Here is a 21,358-nt window from a genome sequence, read left to right as displayed (position 1 = left end):
ATCAAATAATACATAATTTTTAATTTAAATAAATATTAATAATATTAATAACAAAATATTATAAACTAATAATAATTATTTATCTTTTATTTAAATTAAAAGTCATGTATTATTCTATATATGTATATATAACTAGAAAATTTTTTTAATATTTATGAATTGACAGCTTTCACGCTCTAAGAATAAACTGATAGTAGATGGCTCTAGTACAAGAAGCGCGAAATTCAAACTATCATTATGATAAGTAACTTAAAAAATTATGATTAAGTATAACTTATTGAATTTGAATTATAAATATTAATCTTAAATTAAAAATGTGAGGAATTATAAATAAAAACAATGAATTATTTATATTGAAATCCAATATTTTATTGATTAAATAATTCCACTGGTCATTTTTACATCAAGACTAGAATTAATAAATTCAAATTTATTATATTTTCCACCATGATAACGCAGAAACAGATAGCTTGAATCTATTAATTCATTCAAACTCTTAATGAAGTTATCATCTTTTAGATGTTGAATAGTTCTTGATGGTAGATAAATGTTAAATTCATCGTTTATATTAGCAACAATCCTAGTTCCATACTCAGTTGTAATAGCTTTGATACCGTTAATCTTATATTCTCGATTAAACTCCAACTCGTTCATTTTCTTAACAGGAAGAATCCCAGTAAGACAATTAACCTCATTTATCTTGGTTACATCCATGATTGATTGCTGTAAAAATTTTTTAATTAATTGTAATGGTTGATTAAATGATTCTTCATTTAATTCATATTTTGATTAGACAGTAAATGAATACTTACGATTAGTAATACTGATAGGTAGAAGATGTATATCACCAAGAACTTGTACTTCAACTTGTAGTCACCACCAGCTCGTACTTTACTGGAGACGTGTACTTCGTTTGTGTGAAGTACGGCTTGAGCGCGCTGCTTTTATAGCCAGAGGATACTACGCAGTTACCCCCCACTCCTCTACCTCAAAAACAGTTTGATGACGTCATCTACTACGCAGTTAGAAATAGAACAAAGAAAACTGCGCAGTTACGCGACCTTGAACAGGTTTAGACCTGTCTGATGACGTCATCTACTACGCAGTTAGAAAATTCTAGAACGGAATGAGTCATCTACTACGCAGTTAGGAATAAAGCAAAGAGAACTACGCAGTTACCGTGACCTCGAACAGGTTCAGACCTGTTTAGAAGTAGACAGAAACCTCGACAGATGGCGTATCTTCTCGCATGTACTCCTCATACGTACAGTTTGAATATATTAATCTTTTCAGAATATAAACAATGAAATGCACCTGTGATTTAAGCAACTATTATTGATGCTGAGATCACAGGTGCATTTTTTAACAAAAATGCAGGAAATCAGAATCAAAATTTGAAATGGCGGAAATCAGACTCAAAATGGCGGAGTCAGATAGCAACCACCAGATGGTAAATTTCAGACAGCAGATTTCAGAGAGCAGACTCAAAATGGCGGATTTCAGACTCAGATAGCAGCCACCAGATGGCGGAAATCAGATAGCAGACTCAAAAAAATTCTAGAACAGAATGAGTCATCTACTGCGCAGTTATATGACCTTGAACAGATTCAAGCCTGTCTGATGACGTCATCTACTACGCAGTTAGAAAATTCTAGAACAGAGTGAGTCATCTACTGCGCGGTTAGAAGTAATGCACACTGTCACCAGATGGCGTTGCGTGAAATCCTTCTCGCAAGTAGTTGACATAACTTCATTTTAAATATATAGAACATGGATATACCATACTACAAATGCGTAATCCTGAACTATTGATCTGTTATGGCTGAGCCGAAGGCAGGTTAATAGTTGAGGATGCTTTTTAACCTCAAAATGTTGAACTCAAATTCAAAATGGCGGATATCAGCCACCAAATGGCGGATTCAAAATGGCGGATAGTACGATTTAAAAAATGGCGGATAGTAAGATGGCGGCAGAATTCCCCACCAGCGCCACCTATAACCTCGATAAAAACCTCATCCATAACCTCAAAATGTCATACATATCTACCTCCGACAACACATACTGTCGGTAAAACAGGTCGCACATATATACAGATGATACCTACCACGAACATGCATTCGGTAATGTAGAGCCCAACTTAGAATGGACACGAACCCACAAATCTGTTTTACCGATTGGGCTTGCCTCCCCCCTGACACACTACTATTTATCTCTACTTATATGACCTAATCTTTCATGCCAAATATCATACTTTGATTCTTATTTTCAGAAATTTTAACAACAGAATTTATTTCAAAATTATCAACTATAAATTCTATTTGTGTTAAATTATTTAATGGCTTACCTTGCATAATAAGTATACCATTTTTACTTATCTTAACCCCTTGTTGATCAAATAAAATGACCATGCCTGATTTTTGAAGTTTGGAGACTGACAGAAGATTATATGGTACTTCTGAACTGTAGAGGACTTCTCCAATTGTTACCTTGACACCTTGATTTGTTTTCACGTTGATGTCACCTCGCTTAGTTGCAGAAATAGACTCTCCACTCTTAGACTCCGGAGCATCAGATCATATAATAAATCAAGAGGACATCGCAAGAAATTTTGATTACCTCGAAAGACCAATCAAAATTTCAGTTGCTAACAAAAATATAATTTTATCATTATTAGATTCGATTGATTTACATTCACCAGCCATGAATGTTATCCTGGTTTCAGAATCTAGATCAATCGCTTGAACACATTGAGCAGTTTTATTATTCTTCTGATCATTGTACTTTTTACACCGCTTATAATGAATGCAGTTTTTCATTAAATATCCTTCACGACCACAATGATAACACTTGACTTTAGCTTTCCCTTTAAATGACTTTTTAAATGGCTTACGCCCCTTATTAAATTTCGATTCATCATTTTTATAAACAGAATGTTTAATTTCATTATTTTTATCATTGTTATCTGCCACTAACACTTTTACACTGGTATCGCTGCTTCGTCTTTTTAATTTAATTTCATGGTTTAATAACCGTGACTTCACGAAGTCCAAACTTATATTACCTTCCGATAAAGTTTCAATTGCAGTGACAACACTATCATATGAAGGTGGAAGTGTATCTATTAAATGTATCACTTTGTCTGCTTCATCTAATTTTATTCCGGATGCTAAGAGATCATTGATGTATGTGTCAAAAATGGAAAAATGTTCCATTAGAGACATCTCAGATGCTAATTTTAAATTTGAAAGTTTTCTCTTTAAAATCATCTGAGTTGGAAGACATTTGCGATCATAAACAGAATCGAATTTTTCGAAAATGTTTCTAGCATACGTTACATCGGTAAAATGTAATAATGAGTCCGCCAGAAGTGAGCCAATAATGCTGTGCGCGACGTCATTCTTTTTAATCCATTTTTCTGTTGGAACTTGAGGGATATCCTCATCAATTATAGACAGTATATGGTGCTCCTTTAGAAGAAGACGCACTCTCTTTTTCCATACACTATAATTGAGTCCGTTAAAAGGAGTTATACCTCTTTGAGTTTTTACACTCTATTTTTCCATTGTTTTTAAATTAATAAATTAACACTCACTGAACAAACAATTAATTTCGCTTATTTCACTTATAATTAATAATTAATAAAGTATTTAATTATTTTAATTGTTTGAAACAATTTCACCACAATTTTCTTTTAACAATGTATGTGTGATAATCAACTGTCACTTTGAAAATTACAAAATTAATTTTCAACACAAGTCGTTATTAAATAAACAAAATTAATTTTCTATTTAAATCACTCCACGTTACTTGGGCCCATAACCTCTTGGAAATTATGGATAGGATTAATAATAAATAAAGTAAAAAAACAATATTATTATCCACATAGAGTGATTCAAATAGAATCTTTATTTTTAAAGAAAAGAATCATATCGAGAGAAGTGTCGTTACTTGACAGAGTTTAGTCGCAGACTAACTATATTGTTAAAAACTATTTTATTGTGAGGTCTAACCCTCTGTATTGTCCTTAGTAAAACACATGTTTTCCTTCTTAACTAAGACCGTAATATTTGGTTGTACTTTACAGTGTAAAATAGTGAGTTCTTTGTACAACTCAAGTACATAAGATCGTAAAATCAAGTCTATACAAGCTTTCCTATTCTAGCTGCACAAATGTGCCTTTAAATGTGTTTTTCACATTTAAAAACTAATAAAAAAAAATACATTATTTTTCTAAAATAAATATTTCTAAGAACCAAATATCTAAAATATAAAACTAAAAGTTTGTTACTAAAATTTATTTTTGCTCAGAGAATCCAACAATAAATAAACCAAACTAAAAAGTAAAAAATAAATAATAGTTTAAAAAAACTAAAAAACACGCTTTTTATAGAAAACCAAACTAATAAATAGAAAATAAATTTTAATAAGTTTAAATTAAGAATAGTGTTAAAAATTTCAATAATTACTTATAAATTAATAATAGTGTAAATAAAAAAAAATGTATTTTATTTTAAAAAAAGCGTGGGGTGCTTTTTAAGATATTTTCAAATGATAATCACTCTACTCATATCAGTCGATAAAATATTTATAACTATTGACACCATGCACCCCACGCTTTTTTTAAAATGAAATACATTTTTTTTTATTTTCATTATTAATGTATATTTATTGAAATTTTTAACACTATTCTTAATTTAAATTTATTTTCTATTTTTTAGTTTGGTTTTCTATATAAAGCGTGTTGTTTATTTTTTTTAAACTATTATTTATTTATAAAAAAGCGTACATTAAAATTTTTTTTCTACAAATTACTGTCATATAAATTTATACCATTAATATTTTTTTTCATCTTTTGGTTATTTAATTATTAATTTTAGATATTATTTTATATCGATTGAAAGAAGCTTCCATATAAATTCGCATACTTTTCTGATGAATCTTTAAAAAGATTGATTTCTTAGTTTCTTATTGTTTGAAGAACAAACGTCCACTCGTAAAACTGACTTTCTTTTTTTTTTTTTTTTTTTTTCAATTATTTACCTGAACTGCAATGGTTTTATTTATTAGCATATAAAACCTGATGCAATTTCCTATAAAATTCTACCCAGGATTGTTATAAAGATATGTACATTGACGAAAACGCAAGCATAAAATTTTATTCAAATAAATATTTTTTCAGAAAAAAGTTTTATTGAATAAAACAAATTATCCCAATGCTCATGTGCTTCGTACAATCTAAATTTTTATAGTTATAAGATGTCTACAAAATTTAAATTTATATTGAGCACTTGAATGTGTATATTTAGTATATAGATTTATTTATAAAGATATGATTTGACCTTGTCATTGTAGAAGCGAAGCAAGAAGCAAGGTGTATAGAATATAATGTCGAACACGGAATCTTTACGTTCCGTTATGTACGCTCTACTAGTATATAGATGACTTCGTACACAGTCTCATAAAGTCAATAAGTATAAATGCATGCGTTTCATTCATGAAGACTTTACTGTATACTCTCCATGGTTTTATATATTCCGACATATATATAAATTTTATTCTATGTATATACAGAATAAAATTTATTAGCCTCAGCCGCCACAGTAAGGCTTGATCCACGCTATAGGTACGATCACGCTCTGCTCTCAGTCCGCTCCCCGTCTGCCAAAATATTCTCAAATGAGAAACAATGTAAGCATTGACACTATCGGTAACGCTCAAGTTCCACTCCAGTCACGATCAATCACAAAGTACTTTTTTAGGAAATTTACAATTAATTATGAATATTTATTTTCATAAAATATTTTTTTTTGGTCAATATAGTTATTAATAACGAATCGAATGCATCGACATCGATAATTGATGGTTTAATACTAAATTGTAACCCAAATCAGACTGTAATCTGAAAATCTGAACATTACTGAAGATCATGTTCACATTATAATCTATTAAAATCCCCTTACCGGATCTATAATCTATCGTAGTTTGTTGATTAGTTTCAGAAATTGCCGGTTGCTTACGCGCGCATTGATCTATGTAGTGATATACTCAATTAGATCGTATAGACTACCGCATGGAGACTATAGTGTATACTGTGTAGTCTCCATGGACTACCTATACTAACTTACAAACATTTCTATCGCTCTAATATTTATAAGCATGTCTGTTCAGCGTAATAAGAAATATAAACTGCGTTTCTCGTGATAAAGTGAAACTGATCGTTAATATTATTCAATTATTTACTTCAAACAGCAAAATAAAAATGTCATTAGTGAAATATATATTATAAGTGATATTCAGTTATTTCATCTATAATAAATAGTAAATAATAGCCGCCAGTAAAAGGACTGAATATTTGTGATGTATTTAAATGCGTAGCTATAATAACACTCAACTCTCACTGTAATATAATTAAATCAGACAAAAGTTATGTTCAGTGTCTATTTATTGGAATGAAGATACACTTTCGACAAATTTAATCTCAAGATAAATTAATAATTTCAATTGAGCTAAATTACTTTTCGATGATTGTTTTTGATGAAGATTGATCTACTGTGAATTCTACAGTATTTTTATTATAGTTAAATCTCAAGTAAGTTACAATTAAATATGAAGCGAGGTCGATATAAATTACATTTAACTCCGGAGGGTAATGGCATTATACCTCGATCCACTTTTTATAGAAAATTAAAACAATACCGATGTGCTGTAAGTAAAAATTTATTTTATAACAACATTTAAATAATACAGAAATAAACTAACATTTGACAATTGTTGGGATTTGCCATAAAAAATAAAGTTAAATTTAATTTTAATAGTTATAAAGAAAGTTTTAAAAATAATGTAACATGTAGAAATGTAATAAAACATTGAATGTATTTTTTTTCTTGATATTTTGTTAATAGTAAATTATTTCTTTAAAAAATAAAAAAAATTATCAGATGTGTAGAGATTTCAGTATCATTAGTATTTTCTGTTATAAAAAAGTAGCTGCATGTTTACTCTATTAAAAATCTTAAGTTTACACAATGTGAAAAATAAATTTTCGAAAAATATATAAATCCACTGGTTTATATATATGTTTAAACAAATGGATTTAAGCATTTTTTAAATACTATTTTTATCTTCTGATAACCAAAACGAAAAAAATATCGATTGTTGACAGTTTCAATTGACTTATTTTTATATAATACCAAATACTTCTGGTTTCCTTTATGCTGTAGGTTACAAATGAAGATAATCAAATTTATAATCAAAATATTGGTGATGATAATACAAATGCAAATGATCAATTGACTTGCGAGGAAATTTTCGGCAATAATAACTCAATGTCAATAGAAACTGTGAGTGAAAATAATGCTTCTCTTACCTATGAACAAAGCTCACCCACATATTCGGTACCAAATTCATGGTTTTATGAAGACTATGATGATGAATCTCAACATCGAGAAACCTGGTTTGATGTAAGTTATGAATATTTTGTTGAAAAAAAAAAAATCAAAAATAAATTTTCTAATTTTTTTTTGTAGGCCGAAGATTCAACAGTAAATTATTTTTATATTGGTTGTAATAGCGAGCATAATGAGGTAAATTTTATCATTTAATACATGAAAACAGTTTTCGTCACAGTTTTTTATATTTTGATAAGTTTATTTATTTTAATTTTTTTAACAAAGAAATGATTATAATTTAATACTATTCAGCAGTCAATGTTTTGTTTAAGTTGCTAGTTATTTCAATTCATTATTATATGGCTAATCGAATCTGATGCAATTCTATATGAATACCACTTTCTACATATAAAAAATTCTCATTTAAAGCTATATTTTGCTGCAATACAACAGGTCGTCACAAATAAGGAATTTCAAGATATAATATACGATATTTTTCATTATGACACAACTTTTAATAACCTTAATCATTTTTGGTCTCTGATTGTCAAGTAATAACCAACATACTTATTTTTTTGTGCGATTCCCAAAATAAAATTCGAAAGTAAGGCAAATCAGGAGATAAGTTTAAAAATTTCAGTCAATCAAATTTTTTAAAAATTAAAACAATTAAAATTTTTATGATTTGGCGAGATTTCTGTAGAAGGTATAAAAAAATTGATTTGTAGATTTTCTCTATAGCACGCCGTTAGATAGTTATAATAATCAGAAGATGCAAACAAAATATTTCCCATTTATTCTTATAGAAAATAGAGAAGTGAAATACGCTACCTGTTAATATTAAGGACTCAAATTAAACCAGGCATTTTTTTTTATAACTATACGTAACTTTTTGGAACCAGTTTGGAGAAAAACGAAAATTTTTTTCTTTTTTCGGATCACCTTAATCTACATATATAAAGTATATATAAGAATTTGTTTCGATATAAAACAGAAATTTTATGATATATTTTTTTGACTTTAAGGACAAAAATTATTAAAACCAAAAAGGTGTAGTTCTTTTTCAACTCATTAATTAAAAAAAAAAAAAAAAGGTTATAGAAATGGTAAAAAAAATAATCACAACAAAATTGAATTTAAAAAAAATTAATTTTAATGAATAAAGGAATCAAAAATTTTCCTGTTCAGTAAACTTTAATAGTAAAATTATATCCACTGTATGACTGCAGTAATGTTAAAAAGTTGAAATAATTAATTGTAATTAAAACAATTAATTTATGACCAATGAGATAACATTTTAAGTAATCACGTTTTAATGCAGCCTCCAACGATAGCTGTTTTTCAAATGTAGTGATCAATTGAATAAATTATTAATTTTCATTTTATAAATATTAAATCAAAATTAAAAAAGTTGAGAACTCATGACATTTACCATTTTTATATGTTTTCACGACAACAAAACTTATTAATTGATAAATAAGTTGAAAAAGAGAAATGTAAAACGACTAATTGCAGGCTATTCCTGAAACATCTCGCTATTTTCTAGGTCAAATAGCTGATAAATGTATCTATTACAAGGTTACTGAGTTTATCGAGCTTAAATATTAAGATTTTTATCCTTTTTTTCTCTGGGTGCTTACAGATAAAACTTTTATAATATTTTCCTACTGCATTGAGGAAAAAAAATTTTTATCAAAACATAATTTTCTCTTGCTTAGTATATTTTCTCAAGTCTGTTTGATTTTTCAAATCACGAAAATACTTTCTTGTATCAAGAGTTAGATAGATTTACATGGGAAAATTCAAAAAATATTATTAAAATTTTTATTTATGAAATTTTTTTAAAATTTCCATCAAGTAAAGAAATAAACATATCAAGAAATTAATCTATTAAATAAATTAAATTTTTTTAAGCCACATACATTTTTCTGAGTAAAGTATACGATATATTTATGTTTATCAAAAATTTAACATTACATATTGTCTCAAATGAATTTAATTTTTATTAAGGAAAAATTGCTTTTCATCCAGTGTATGGAAGTTATCAATCAATGTTATTAATGAATTTTAGAATATCACTAAAATAAATAGATAATTCAAATTTACAAGAGAAATTTTATTTTATGTTAGTTTTTCAATGGCTTTGCATCTGTATTGTATTGCTCTTGTTTTAATCTTATAACAGCAAAATTTTGCATCGAATGTAAAATATAAAAATATATTTCTAAAATATATTCAGAATGTAAAAATTAAAAATATTATTATTATAGAATTCAATTATATAATCAGTTATGAATGTAAATAACTCACCATTCTATTTTCTTCAAATTGTTCACAAAGTAATAACTCGAAAGAACTCCTCTTTTTTCTGAGTATGTAATATTTAAGAAGATACATCTGTTAAAGCATATTTACCAATTTTTGAAAATAAAAATTTTACGTTCTGTATTAAATAGTGTTAACATATTTACGGTAATAAAAAATAACGTCTTAATCAGCATTTTTGAAAAATTTTTTTTGGTAGTGTATTTTCATTAAACAAACGTTTCTGAATCCAAATACGCTGTGCATAAAATTTAGAATAAAATGTTAGTTAAGACATTATTGCTTATAGAAGAAAAACAAATTCTTGGTTAATGATAAATAGTCTTGGTTCAAGAACATTTTCGGGCTGTAGAAGGAAGGTATATACAAAATTTTGTATATACAAAAATTTTTTGGATAAACTATGCAATTTTTTTGAATTGTTAATGTTGAATTGCGAAGTCTCGTGACTCAACTTGACGACACAACGACGCAAGTTTGACTTCGAGAAAGATCATGACTTCGTCATTAGCTGTATTATTTAACAATCACTTTCTGCAGATTACATTAAATTCGTTGAAGTTATTAAACGTTACATTGTGTTTTTCTTTTTAAATTTACTATTCAATTTTTTCAGAATAAGAAAAAATTTAACTTGAAGTCAAATCCCAAATCAATCAGACGAAAAATAAAATTTGCTTTATATAAGAAATTGAATTCTCGAAGTAAACAAAAAAATTATTAGAGAAAGTCACTAAATTATCCTACAAAAATAAAATTAACTTTAGCTAAGATAAAAATTTTTTGATTCAAGAGACTATATCTTTTAAGGCAAGAAAATTTGTTTCGATCACGATGAAATTTTTTTGTAGCAAGAGACTCAATTATTTTAAAGCAAGAAAGTTCGTTTAAAGTAATCAAGTTTTCTTGAACTAAGAAAATAAGTTCTTAAAGGAAAAGAGGAAATTTTCTTATGACAAAAAATTTTCTTCAATCGAGAAAAAATGTTGGATTTTCTCAAAAAAACAATAAAAAAGATAAATTTCGTCTTGGCTCTAGTAAACCTTTTTATTTTGTATTACCATCCATATAGAACTAAGTAAGCAATCATTGTAATGCTATTTTTTTATTGTAAAGCTTCTTTTCATGTATTTTATTATTTCGGTTATTTCATTATTTAAATAATTGGATGAAATATAAAAAAAAACGGAAGGACTCATTTAAAATTTTGTTTTACAGCAAGATGATAAGGAAAAAGACACTGATTACGGTTACAACAAACAACTTTGCAAGTGTTCGACAATCACACGGGGAGAAGCTTTAATGATGACACTTGCATTAGGAGCTGAAGAATCCCTTACATGGAAGACTATTATTGCTATTTTATCAATGATTAATACATTATTTCAAAATGATGTGGTCCCTGCTTCAAAATATAAATTATTTAAGACATTAAAACTAAATGAGGATATTCTTGTATATCATATATACTGCAAAGAATGTAATAATTATATTGGAGCTCAGAAGAAATTAAATAAAGACGAATTCCAGTGTAAAATTTGCGACAAAAATGGGAAATCGTCAGATATTGCTTATTTTTTAACATTTGATATCTCTCTACAACTAAAATCAATTTTAGAAGATCCAGAAGTTCAACAATTTTTAATGGAAAATCGTCAAGATAAAAGAGATGATTGCAACAATAGTGATCTTCAAAATATGGGAGATGGAAAAATATATAAAAAATTATCTACGATAAATAACCCTCTTTCAGAGGAATATAATTTTTCATACACTTTTAACACTGATGGTTGTCAACCATCGAAATCGAGCAAGCTTTCTATCTGGCCCATATATGCTCGTATCAATGAGTTCTCTTCGAAACTTCAATCTAAGCATATGATTATGACAGGCTTATGGATTGATGAAAAAGAACCGGACATGCTCCTTTTTTTGCAACCATTCGTTGATGAAGCCAATAAATTATCGGAGAAAGGTGTACAATGGACACTACAACAACAAACAATTACCAGCAAGTTCATTCCCATATGTGCCGTAGTAGACTCAGTTGCAAGATGTAAAATTTTAAATATGAAGCAATACAATGGTTCTTACGGATGTACATTCTGTGAACATCGGACGGAACGCATTAATAATAGCCAAAAATATACCGTATCAATGATTGTTCCAAGACAACGAACAGACGAGTTAATTAAAGAAGAAATGCTCCTTGCTGGCGGTAATAAATATGGTAAAGATGTTATGGGTGTGTGGGGGCCGTCACCACTAATAAATTTAAAATATTTTGACATCGTGGATGGAATGTCACCTGATTATATGTACGCTATTTTATTAGGTGTAGGAAAACAACATACTGATATTGTGCTATCTCCATTTGGTGAAGATTATTATGTGGGCAATCCAAACGAAGTGGAATCAATAAATACAAAACTTTTAAATTTTAAACACCCTACATGTATCACGAGATCTCCAAGAAAAGTAACCGAAAGAGAAATGTGGAAGGCAACGGAATGGCGGTCATGGCTTCTTTTTTATTCGCTTATATGCTTAAAGGGGATTCTTCCCCAGAAATATTTAGAGCATTTAGCTCTATTGGTGGAAGCTCTTCGTATTTTATTATCTGATAGAATTAGTCATGATGAACTGGACACGGCTGACTCTTTAATATTAAGATACGTAGTAACATATCAAGAATACTTCGGGAAACAAGCAATGACATATAATATCCACTTACTATTGCATATAGTAAAAAGTGTAAAAAACTTAGGGCCTTTATGGTGTCATAACACATTCATTTTCGAAAATGAAAATCATTTTTTATTGAAATTGCAAAAGAGTCCCAATCATATCACTATTCAAATCGCCAGACGATATTTATTCCAAAAAGCATTATCACCATTAAAAAATAAAATTAATATCAGCCAAAACTTTTTACAATTTTGTGAAAAAAATTTGACAGGGCGTTTGAAAAATACTTTTGACGTGGATGGTTGTATACTTGTCGGAAACGGTAAAAAATATATTTTTATAAAGATATACAGTTTTCATGGAATTCCTGATTCAGAAAAATGATTTGAAATGATTTCCTCCATGTTAATTGTATATCTATATAGTATTCAAATCCGATGCTTTTAAATCATTTCAAATTAGATTTCTTAATCAGGGGTGACCGCTTCTCAATTCTTTTCAATCAGTATTTTTAACCGGGGTTCTTACATTTTTTAATGCTCGAGAAACAACTTTAAAATCTTAGTCATATTGTTTTGTGAATATTTGAATCAGTGTGGCTTGAGTATCTGCTCATATAACTGACAAGAATCCATCATTCAATGCAGTATAATTGTTACTGGCTAAATGATTATTATTGTGAGTTTATCAATTTTCAGTAATAAAAATAATGTATTCTGGACGATTTTTATCACCTTCATCGAAAGCTACATATAAGTTTTGATCAACTCTAACTGAAAGAAAAATTCCAAGTTAACTAATAGTCCATTGAAAAGTTACATTTGGAGTTGCATTTTTTAGAGGACGTAATTTTATTTTTTTGATGTGTAGGGGGGGTCAGTGTAAAGCTAAAACCAAGTTTGTGGGGTCGCCACCCTTGTCCCACGGCCGCCATCTTGAAAATAGGGGTTGAAATGGTTTTTACTATATATCTTTTAAACTATTTATTTGATAAAAAAAATTTGTTAACATTTTTTGTTGCAAATTAAATTCTCTACAACTTTGGTCTAGTAACTTTTTGTCGTAGAACTATAAATAAAAAAGTTATAAGCGAAAATATTCAAAAATTCGACAAACAAATTTCTATTTTTCGGAATAACTTTTTTTTATCATTTTTCGAAAAAATTAAATCAGACCATTTTTGTAGATCGTTTCTTGAGGAACAACTTTTATAAGCAATATTTTTTCATTAAGGCAATAGCTAAGGTTTTACAGCGCTCCGAAGTGAGTAATATTTTTCAGTACTTTTAACTATACCTATATTATACAATGTTTTTCAATGATTCGTGCCGGTCAAGAATTTTCCGGAAAATAGAAACATTAAAATTTGGGTAACTCTAAGTAAAGAAATGACTAAATAAAAAATTTGGATAAATAATATATTGGAAATAATAAAAAAAATTATTTGTAAAAAAAAAAGATGATTTAAAATTTCGATAATAAAAGAGGTAGTAATGTAAAAAGTCAGTTACCAAAAAAAATGGAATTATTTCAAAAAAGATAAGCATAAAATTAGAAAATTTAAAAACAAGATATCCGTGAAATTAGACAAACCATAAAACAAACACGTAAAATGACAGAGATTTAAAAAAATGGAAAATAAATTTAGACAAGTCAATTAAAAGACAATTAAAAAATTTAGAAATTTAGAAAAATAGACAGTTCTAATTATTTGTAAACTTAATAAAATGGACATCCCTAATTTAAATATGTTTACTTTCGGACGTCTTTAAATATTTACAAATATAAATTCTTACAATTTATAACAATGATGATTAAAAACGTAGTAATCATACGAAATAAGCGCTAAGAAATTTAAAATACAAAATATAACTAAAAATTAATTAATTTTCTTGTAACTGCTGCTCCCGGAAGTTTACAGTTATTTTTGATCGACTGTCCTGTAAAATATATACCTAGATTAAAAGCAAAATTTCTGTAGGTTTTTAAAATAAGAGGACAATCGATCGCAAAGAATTGTACAACTTCCTGGAGCAGTAGTCGCAGGAGCTGTTGGTAGTTCCGGGTCTTCGAAAATATTTTTTACCAAGATTAAATCAAAATTTCTGTGGGTTTTTAAAATTAAAGGACAATCGATTGAAAATAACTGCACAACTTTATGGAGCAGCGGTTACAGGATCTGTTGGCAGTTCCGGGTGCTTGAAAATATTTTTTACCAAAATTAAAAGCAAAACCTTGGTGTGTTTTTAAAATTAAAAGACAATCGATCAAAAATAACTGTACAACTTTCTGGAGCAGCGGTCATAGGAAAATTAATTAATTTTTAGTTATCTTTTGTATTTTAAATTTCTTAGCGCTTATTTTGTTAGAGTCAATGGATATAGATACGCATTTTGTATGCGTGTAATTTATATGTACTTATTCCTACTTATCTTTTTCTCTTTTTCTTATTCTAACGTTACTTCATTACTTACTCTGTACATTTAGTTAGTTCTATAATACACAGCTAAGTGAACACACGTGTTGTCTACTTATCATTATAGTTACCAGTTCCCCCATAATCCTAACAGGTTATGGGCCCAGGACTATCGTAAAGTTAAGTAAAGTTTGGTTCGTAAAGTTAAGTAAAGTTTGGTTCGCAAAGTGAAGTAAAGTTTTTTACATAAAGATGGCTGAAACGGGCACAACAGCGTTCGGTATTAGCAAATTGAACAATTGTAATTACCAAGTGTGGAAGTTCAAAGTTGAGCGCCTGCTGAAACGTGAAGGATCATGGCAAGCCGTATCTACACAAAAACCTTCAGGAGCCGAGGCACAACAAGCGAGGGATACGTTCAATGATCGAACTTTAGGCACAATCGGTCTTCTTGTTGAAGATGCCCAAATTTCCCATATTAGAGACAAACAAACAGCAAGGGACGCTTGGGACGCACTCAAAAATTACCACGAAAAGGCAAGTGGTATTAATAAATTCACATTGATTGTGGAATTATTACAGTTAAAGTATCAAGAAGATGCAGATTTAGAAAAACACGTGGCAAAAGCACAGGAGTTGATTGATAATTTAAGCTCGCTGGGGAATACAAGTGCGGTGGATTTTGGACCGTGGATTCTACTACACAGTATGCCAGCATCTTATCACACATTAATCTCAGTTTTAGCCACGAAACCCGAACAGGAACTTACCATGGACGTGGTCAAGACCACCTTAATTGGCGAATATAAGCGACGTATATGCCTAGCAAACTCCGAGGATTATGAGACGGCATTACGAGTATCGACAGGAAAAAAGAGTCACTGGCATGACGTTGAGTGTTTTTTTTTGTCATGAGCGCGGCCATGTAAAACAGGATTGTGACAAATATAAAGACTGGAAAAGAAAGTTCAAAAGGAAAGAAAAAAAAGAATCAAGAAGGGAAAGAGCTAGATCAGTATTAGAAAATGATCTAAGCAGTGATGAAGATAGCGATACAGATACTATACCTGACCAGGCATTCATAGCTTCATCCGAGCGAGCAAAAACATGCTGGTTTTTGGATTCGGCTGCAAGTAGCCATATTACAAATGACATCACATTTTTTGAGACTTTAGACAGAAATTATACCTTAAGTGTACGCGTAGCAAACGGTCATTCTTGCAAAGTCTACGGTATAGGGGAAGGAAACATTAAATGTCTTACAAGATTAGGGGAGTGTAATACTTTGAAGCTTAACAAAGTATTATACATTCCTGAATTTGATTGTAATTTAATATCAATCGGCTCACTTGATAATCTAGGCTTGAATTTACAAATTAAAAATAATCGTATGATTATCTATAAAGAAAACGATAAAGAAATAGCAGTCGGAGATAGCCTTGGAAAAGTATACAAGTTATGAACTCCAGAATTTGCATTCGCTATGCTCCCACAACATTCTGAGAACTGTATACGTCGTTGGCTGCACGATTTGGTCATCGCGACCCAAAGGTAAATAATCAGAGAAATGTCTAACAATAATTCGGTCAATGGTCTAATCATCAGTGATTGCCCGATTAAGCAGATTTGTGAATCATGTATCAAAGGAAAGCTGACAAGGAAACCTTTCCCACAAAAATCGGATTCGTGCACAAATAAACCACTGGAATTATTTCATACCGATCTATGTGGTCCGATGCCAGTCCAAACTCCTGGAGGGCATAAATATATTATGACTTTGATAGACGACTATAGTGGATATACATATATATACTTGTTAAAACAAAAATCACAGGTAACTCAGGTCATTAAGAATTTTATACAATTTTGTGTTACACAGTTCGAAAAGGCACCAAAATCGTTCAGATCGGATCTCGGGGGAGAATTTACCAATTCAGACTTACAACAACATTTACTACGATTAGGCATTAAATTTCAACACACCACGCCTTATACACCACAACAGAATGGTGTAGCTGAGCGGAAAAATCGCTACATTGTGGAGGCAATCAGAACCATGCTGATAGATGCGCACTTACCAATCAAATACTGGGGCGAAGCAGCAGCTACAGCCGTATACTTGCAAAATCGACTACCGACCAACAAAAAACTAATAACCCCGTACGAACTATATTATAATAAAAAACCTGACATACAACATATAAAAGAGTTCGGATCTCGAGTACTGGTCCACATTCCAAAACAACAGAGGAATAAATTAAACATTAAGACTAAAGAATGTGTATTTATAGGTTATCCACAAAATGCGAAAGGGTATAAATTACTGGAAAGGACAAGTAGAAAAATCATTACTAGTAGAGACGTCAAATTCTTAGAAGTGAAAAGGACCCATCTGATGAAAATGAGTTTACTTTGATTCCCGAGACAAATTCTGATAAGATTGAAGAAGAAGAGATAGTATATTTACCTTCTTCTGAGATAAACGACATAAAAAAATCAAGAAAGTAAACAAAAAGAAATCTACTGAATCAGGCAGTTCAGGGGAAGCTAACGAAACGAGACTAGATTTAAATTCGGGAGAAAATTCAAGACAAACAACCACAATACCTGAAATAAGCGTGAAAATGGATAATATAGATCAAGTACCATTGAGTGAGAGGATTGAATTTGAGCAGAATAACCAAGATGAAGAGCCTACAAATATTGAAAATGCGCTGAACGGAACATATGCTGAGAAATGGCGAATAGCTGTCTTAGAAGAACTCCAATCTCTTCAAGAAAATGACACTTGGGATCTGGAACCCATACCCAAAAATAAAAAGGCCATAGGCTGCAAATGGGTCTTCAAAATCAAGCGGACTCTAGATGGTAGACCAGATCGATTTAAAGCTAGATTAGTTGCGCAGGGTTTCTCCCAAAAATATGGGGTTGATTATGAAGAGGTTTTCGCCCCTGTCGTGAAACCAGCTACTATCAGAGCAGCACTTTCCATTGCTGGAAAAAGAAAATATATAGTTAAACATCTAGACGTTAAAACGGCCTTCCTAAACGGCCGCCTCACTGAAGTTGTTTATATGAAACAACCACCGGGATTCGAAGATCAAGACAAAAACGATTGGGGATGTAGACTAAACAAATCCATTTATGGATTAAAACAATCCGCCAAATCGTGGTATGATAAGCTGGATTAAACACTCGCCAAATACCAATTTATACGTTGCCAAAACGATCCTTGTCTATACAGACACGGCAATAATACAAGAACATTTATACTGGTCCACATTGATGATATCGCCATCTTAGGTTCGTCAGACAAATGAATTCAAGACATAATATGTATGCTAAACAGAGAGTTTAATATCGTAGATTTAGGAGGTATTAAATGTTATCTTGGTGTCGAAATATTTAGGAACGAAGAAGGCGAGTTTATGATATCCCAAGAAAGCTACATCAACAAAATACTATCCCGAACACATATGGATCTAGCGAAGACGTCAACTTACCCCATGGACGTCGATTATGAGAGAAATCGTGTATCGTTACCAGAAATGAGTAATGAGTACTACAGCAGTATGATTGGTGCACTGTTGTATGTATCTACTCACTCAAGACCAGACATTGCGGCTCCTGTGGCTATTTTGGCCCAACACATTAAAGGAACGAGGAAAATCGATTGGAATGAAATACAAAGAGTATGTAGATACTTAAAACTAACAAAACATTACAAGTTAAAATTAAGTGACCATACGTAACATCATCAAGAGTTAATTGGCTATGCTGACGCCAACTGGGCAGAAGACAGAGAATCCCGTAAGTCTCACACCGGATATATTTTTAAATTGCTTGGCGGAACTATTAGCTGGGTGAGCAAGAAACAGAAATGTATATCTGCATCCTCAACATAAGCAGAAATTGTCGCATTATCAGAAGCGTCAAGAGAGTGCACGTGGTTACGGAAATTACTCGAGTTCTTTGATGAAAACCAAGGTCAACCGACAATCATCTATGAAGATAATCTTGGATGTATTAATAACATGCACACAAACAACCAAAGTCCTCGAAGTAAACACATCGACACCCAATTCTTCAACATCCGAGACTTAGAGCAAAAGGGCATTGTGAAAATTACGTACTGCCCAACCGAGGTCAACGCTGCAGATGTATTAACAAAACCATTAGGACCGCAGAAGATAGCAGCATTGATTGCTATCATTGGATTTGAAACAAATATAAATTAATACACACAATCCATTGAGGGGAAGTGTTAGAGTCAATGGATATAGATACGCATTTTGTATGCGTGTAATTTATATGTACTTATTCCTACTTATCTTTTTCTCTTTCTTATTCTAACGTTATGTTACGTCCCCACCTGCATTCGCAGATGTCTCTGATAGCGAATACGCGCGTTAATTTAAACTCTAACAATTGTACAATAATTTCATAAACATTCATTTTTTTATAAATATAATGTTAAATGATAAGTAAAGAATTCCAAATGTTAAACAATAAATACTAAATATAGAAATAGAAAATGATAAGAAAAGTGAAACTCAGCCAACACCTGAGTAAACAAAATATTTTTAAGTTTACATTAATATTTTCTCACGAAGAATGTTAATGGAAAATGATTCATTTTGTAAGACAACTAGCGTGGAGTACATAAGTATATTCGAGAACGTTCGAGGAATGTTCTAAATAAATAATGATAACGAACGCCTGTGTGTCCTGGACTCCGGAGTTGAGTCAGCGCGGATCATCCGAGTCGGACTCGGAGATGCCACGCATATCAACTCAAGAGAATAGGACATTCGGGGCCTGATACGCAGCCCTACTCTCCTCAGGGCGCGGCCCTTCAACGGGGATATAAGCAGGGTGCACGGGTAGTTCGGGACTGGTCTTTTGCTACGGCTTCTAAATCTTAACGTCTCGCACTTAAGGCTCTTCATAATTTATACTTGTCGTGAGACTATTAATTACGGTTACGAAACACTATTACGTACTTCACGGCAGTTGTCAAATCATATTCATTAAACGTGTATTTTTAACAGTTAAATAAAGTTATTTATTAATTAAATTCACCGAAGCTAGTTATTTCGGAGTTAATTCGAGAACCGTCTACTTACGACTCTGGAGGTCGTATCATCTTTATCTCCAGCTCTAGTTGTTCTACTGGTCATACCCAAACCCAAGGGGTAACCGGGACGTAACAGTTACTTCATTACTTACTCTGTACATTTAGTTAGTTCTATAATACACAGCTAAGTGAACACACGTATTGTCTACTTATCATTATAGTTACCAGTTCCCCCATAATCCTAACATATTTTGTATGATTACTACATTTTTAATCGTCTTTGTTCTAAGTTGCAAGAATTTATATTTGTAAATATTTAGAGATGTCTAAAATCAATGATATCTAATTTTACTGGTTTATGTTTAGAATTGTCTTTAGTGATTTCTTAATTTAAAGTTTCCCACATTTTAATGAATCCATTTTATGTAAGATTCTTGATCTGTACAAATCATTGAAAAGCATTGTACGTGTGTACCAATAATGTGTCATCAGTTATTGTTTTTTTTTTTTTTTATTTTGTTATTATAATTTTTTTAATTATAAATTTAATAATATTGCAAAATTTATAATTAAAAAAATTATAATAACAAAATAAAAAAAAAAAGAACAATAACTGATGACACATTATTAGTACACCCTTGTGGAAATAATTCTCTGAAAAAACTCTTGACAAGTCTTTATAACTCTGAATAAAACTTTTCGAAATTCTTCACATCCCTAACTAAGTGAAGGAAAGACTTAATAAGTCTTCAAAACTCTGCAATACTCTTCAAAAGTCAAGTTTTCCCTGCAATTTCGGAATTTCTCAAAGAGTTATTAAGACTTGATAAGACTTGTTCAGTTTTACAGGAAAAGAAGAAAATATTTCTTTTCAAAAAAATTACTTATCAGAATTAAATAAAACTATAAAAAAGAATTAATGCATGTTTTAAAAAAATTGTTTTTAAATAATATTTTCATCACGAAAATACTTTGATGGGCATCGAATCACTCATAGTTGAGCAAGTCAAAACATCAACAGCAAATGAAGTGCACTTGCTGTTGGAAACAGATATTACTCAAAGAGTAAATCCAATCGGTATTTAATTTGGACTATCAAATATTAAAGTCAACTTTCTAGGTAGGAAAGAATTTTCTAACAACATGTCACCTATTAGAAACTAAGAACACTCAAAGATTCTAACTGTAAATTCGTAAACTAAAATATGTTAGGTATCAATTAATTCCAGCAGATAGCGTGTGGATAGAAAATTCTTTAGCTTTCTTTTAGCTTTACACTGACCCCCCCACACATCAAAAAAATAAAATTACGTCCTCTAAAAAATGCAAGGTTAGGCCTAAAAAATGGAACATTTCAATGGACTATAACATAAATAAATAAAAATTTTTTTTAAATCTATTAAGTTGAAATGAATTCTAGAAATAAAGCTACATTACATTTGCGGGATACATACATTTTCTTAA

The 21,358-nt window shown here is 30.4% G+C and overlaps 1 protein-coding gene across 3 annotated transcripts; it reads left to right on the top strand.

The window, feature by feature from the left end:
• The first annotated feature begins 5,851 nt into the window (after positions 1–5,851).
• LOC141537065 (uncharacterized) lies at positions 5,852–21,343 on the top strand. Of its 3 annotated transcripts, XM_074257889.1 has the most exons (5): positions 5,852–6,705; positions 7,221–7,460; positions 7,527–7,583; positions 10,932–11,943; positions 12,049–21,343. In XM_074257889.1, exons 1-5 carry the CDS (start codon positions 6,607–6,609, stop codon positions 12,783–12,785), a joined length of 2,145 nt encoding a protein of 714 aa, XP_074113990.1. In that variant the 5' UTR covers positions 5,852–6,606; the 3' UTR covers positions 12,786–21,343. The 3 variants fall into 3 exon arrangements, with proteins under 3 accessions (XP_074113990.1, XP_074113989.1, XP_074113991.1); XM_074257888.1 differs by having other exon boundaries at positions 10,932–21,343; XM_074257890.1 differs by lacking the exons at positions 5,852–6,705; positions 7,221–7,460; positions 7,527–7,583 and adding an exon at positions 7,691–9,320 and having other exon boundaries at positions 10,932–21,343.
• Positions 21,344–21,358: the final 15 nt, after the last annotated feature.

This window comes from Cotesia typhae, unplaced genomic scaffold (genome assembly GCF_013202065.1).
Source record: "Cotesia typhae breed Kobodo isofemale line unplaced genomic scaffold, CoteBio_Ctyphae scaffold_58, whole genome shotgun sequence".
Taxonomy (NCBI): Eukaryota; Metazoa; Arthropoda; class Insecta; order Hymenoptera; family Braconidae; genus Cotesia; species Cotesia typhae.
The sequence above is the reverse complement of the archived record's forward strand: the minus strand, read 5'-3'. Positions and strand labels throughout refer to the sequence as shown.

Coding starts and splice junctions, on each gene's coding strand:
- LOC141537065 (XM_074257888.1), top strand. CDS start 6,607: ATGAAGCGAGGTCGATATAAATTACATTTAACTCCGGAGGGTAATGGC. Junction 7,461..7,526: donor ATCGAGAAACCTGGTTTGAT/GTAAGTTATGAA, acceptor TTTTTTTTGTAG/GCCGAAGATTCAACAGTAAA. Junction 7,584..10,931: donor GTAATAGCGAGCATAATGAG/GTAAATTTTATC, acceptor TTTGTTTTACAG/CAAGATGATAAGGAAAAAGA.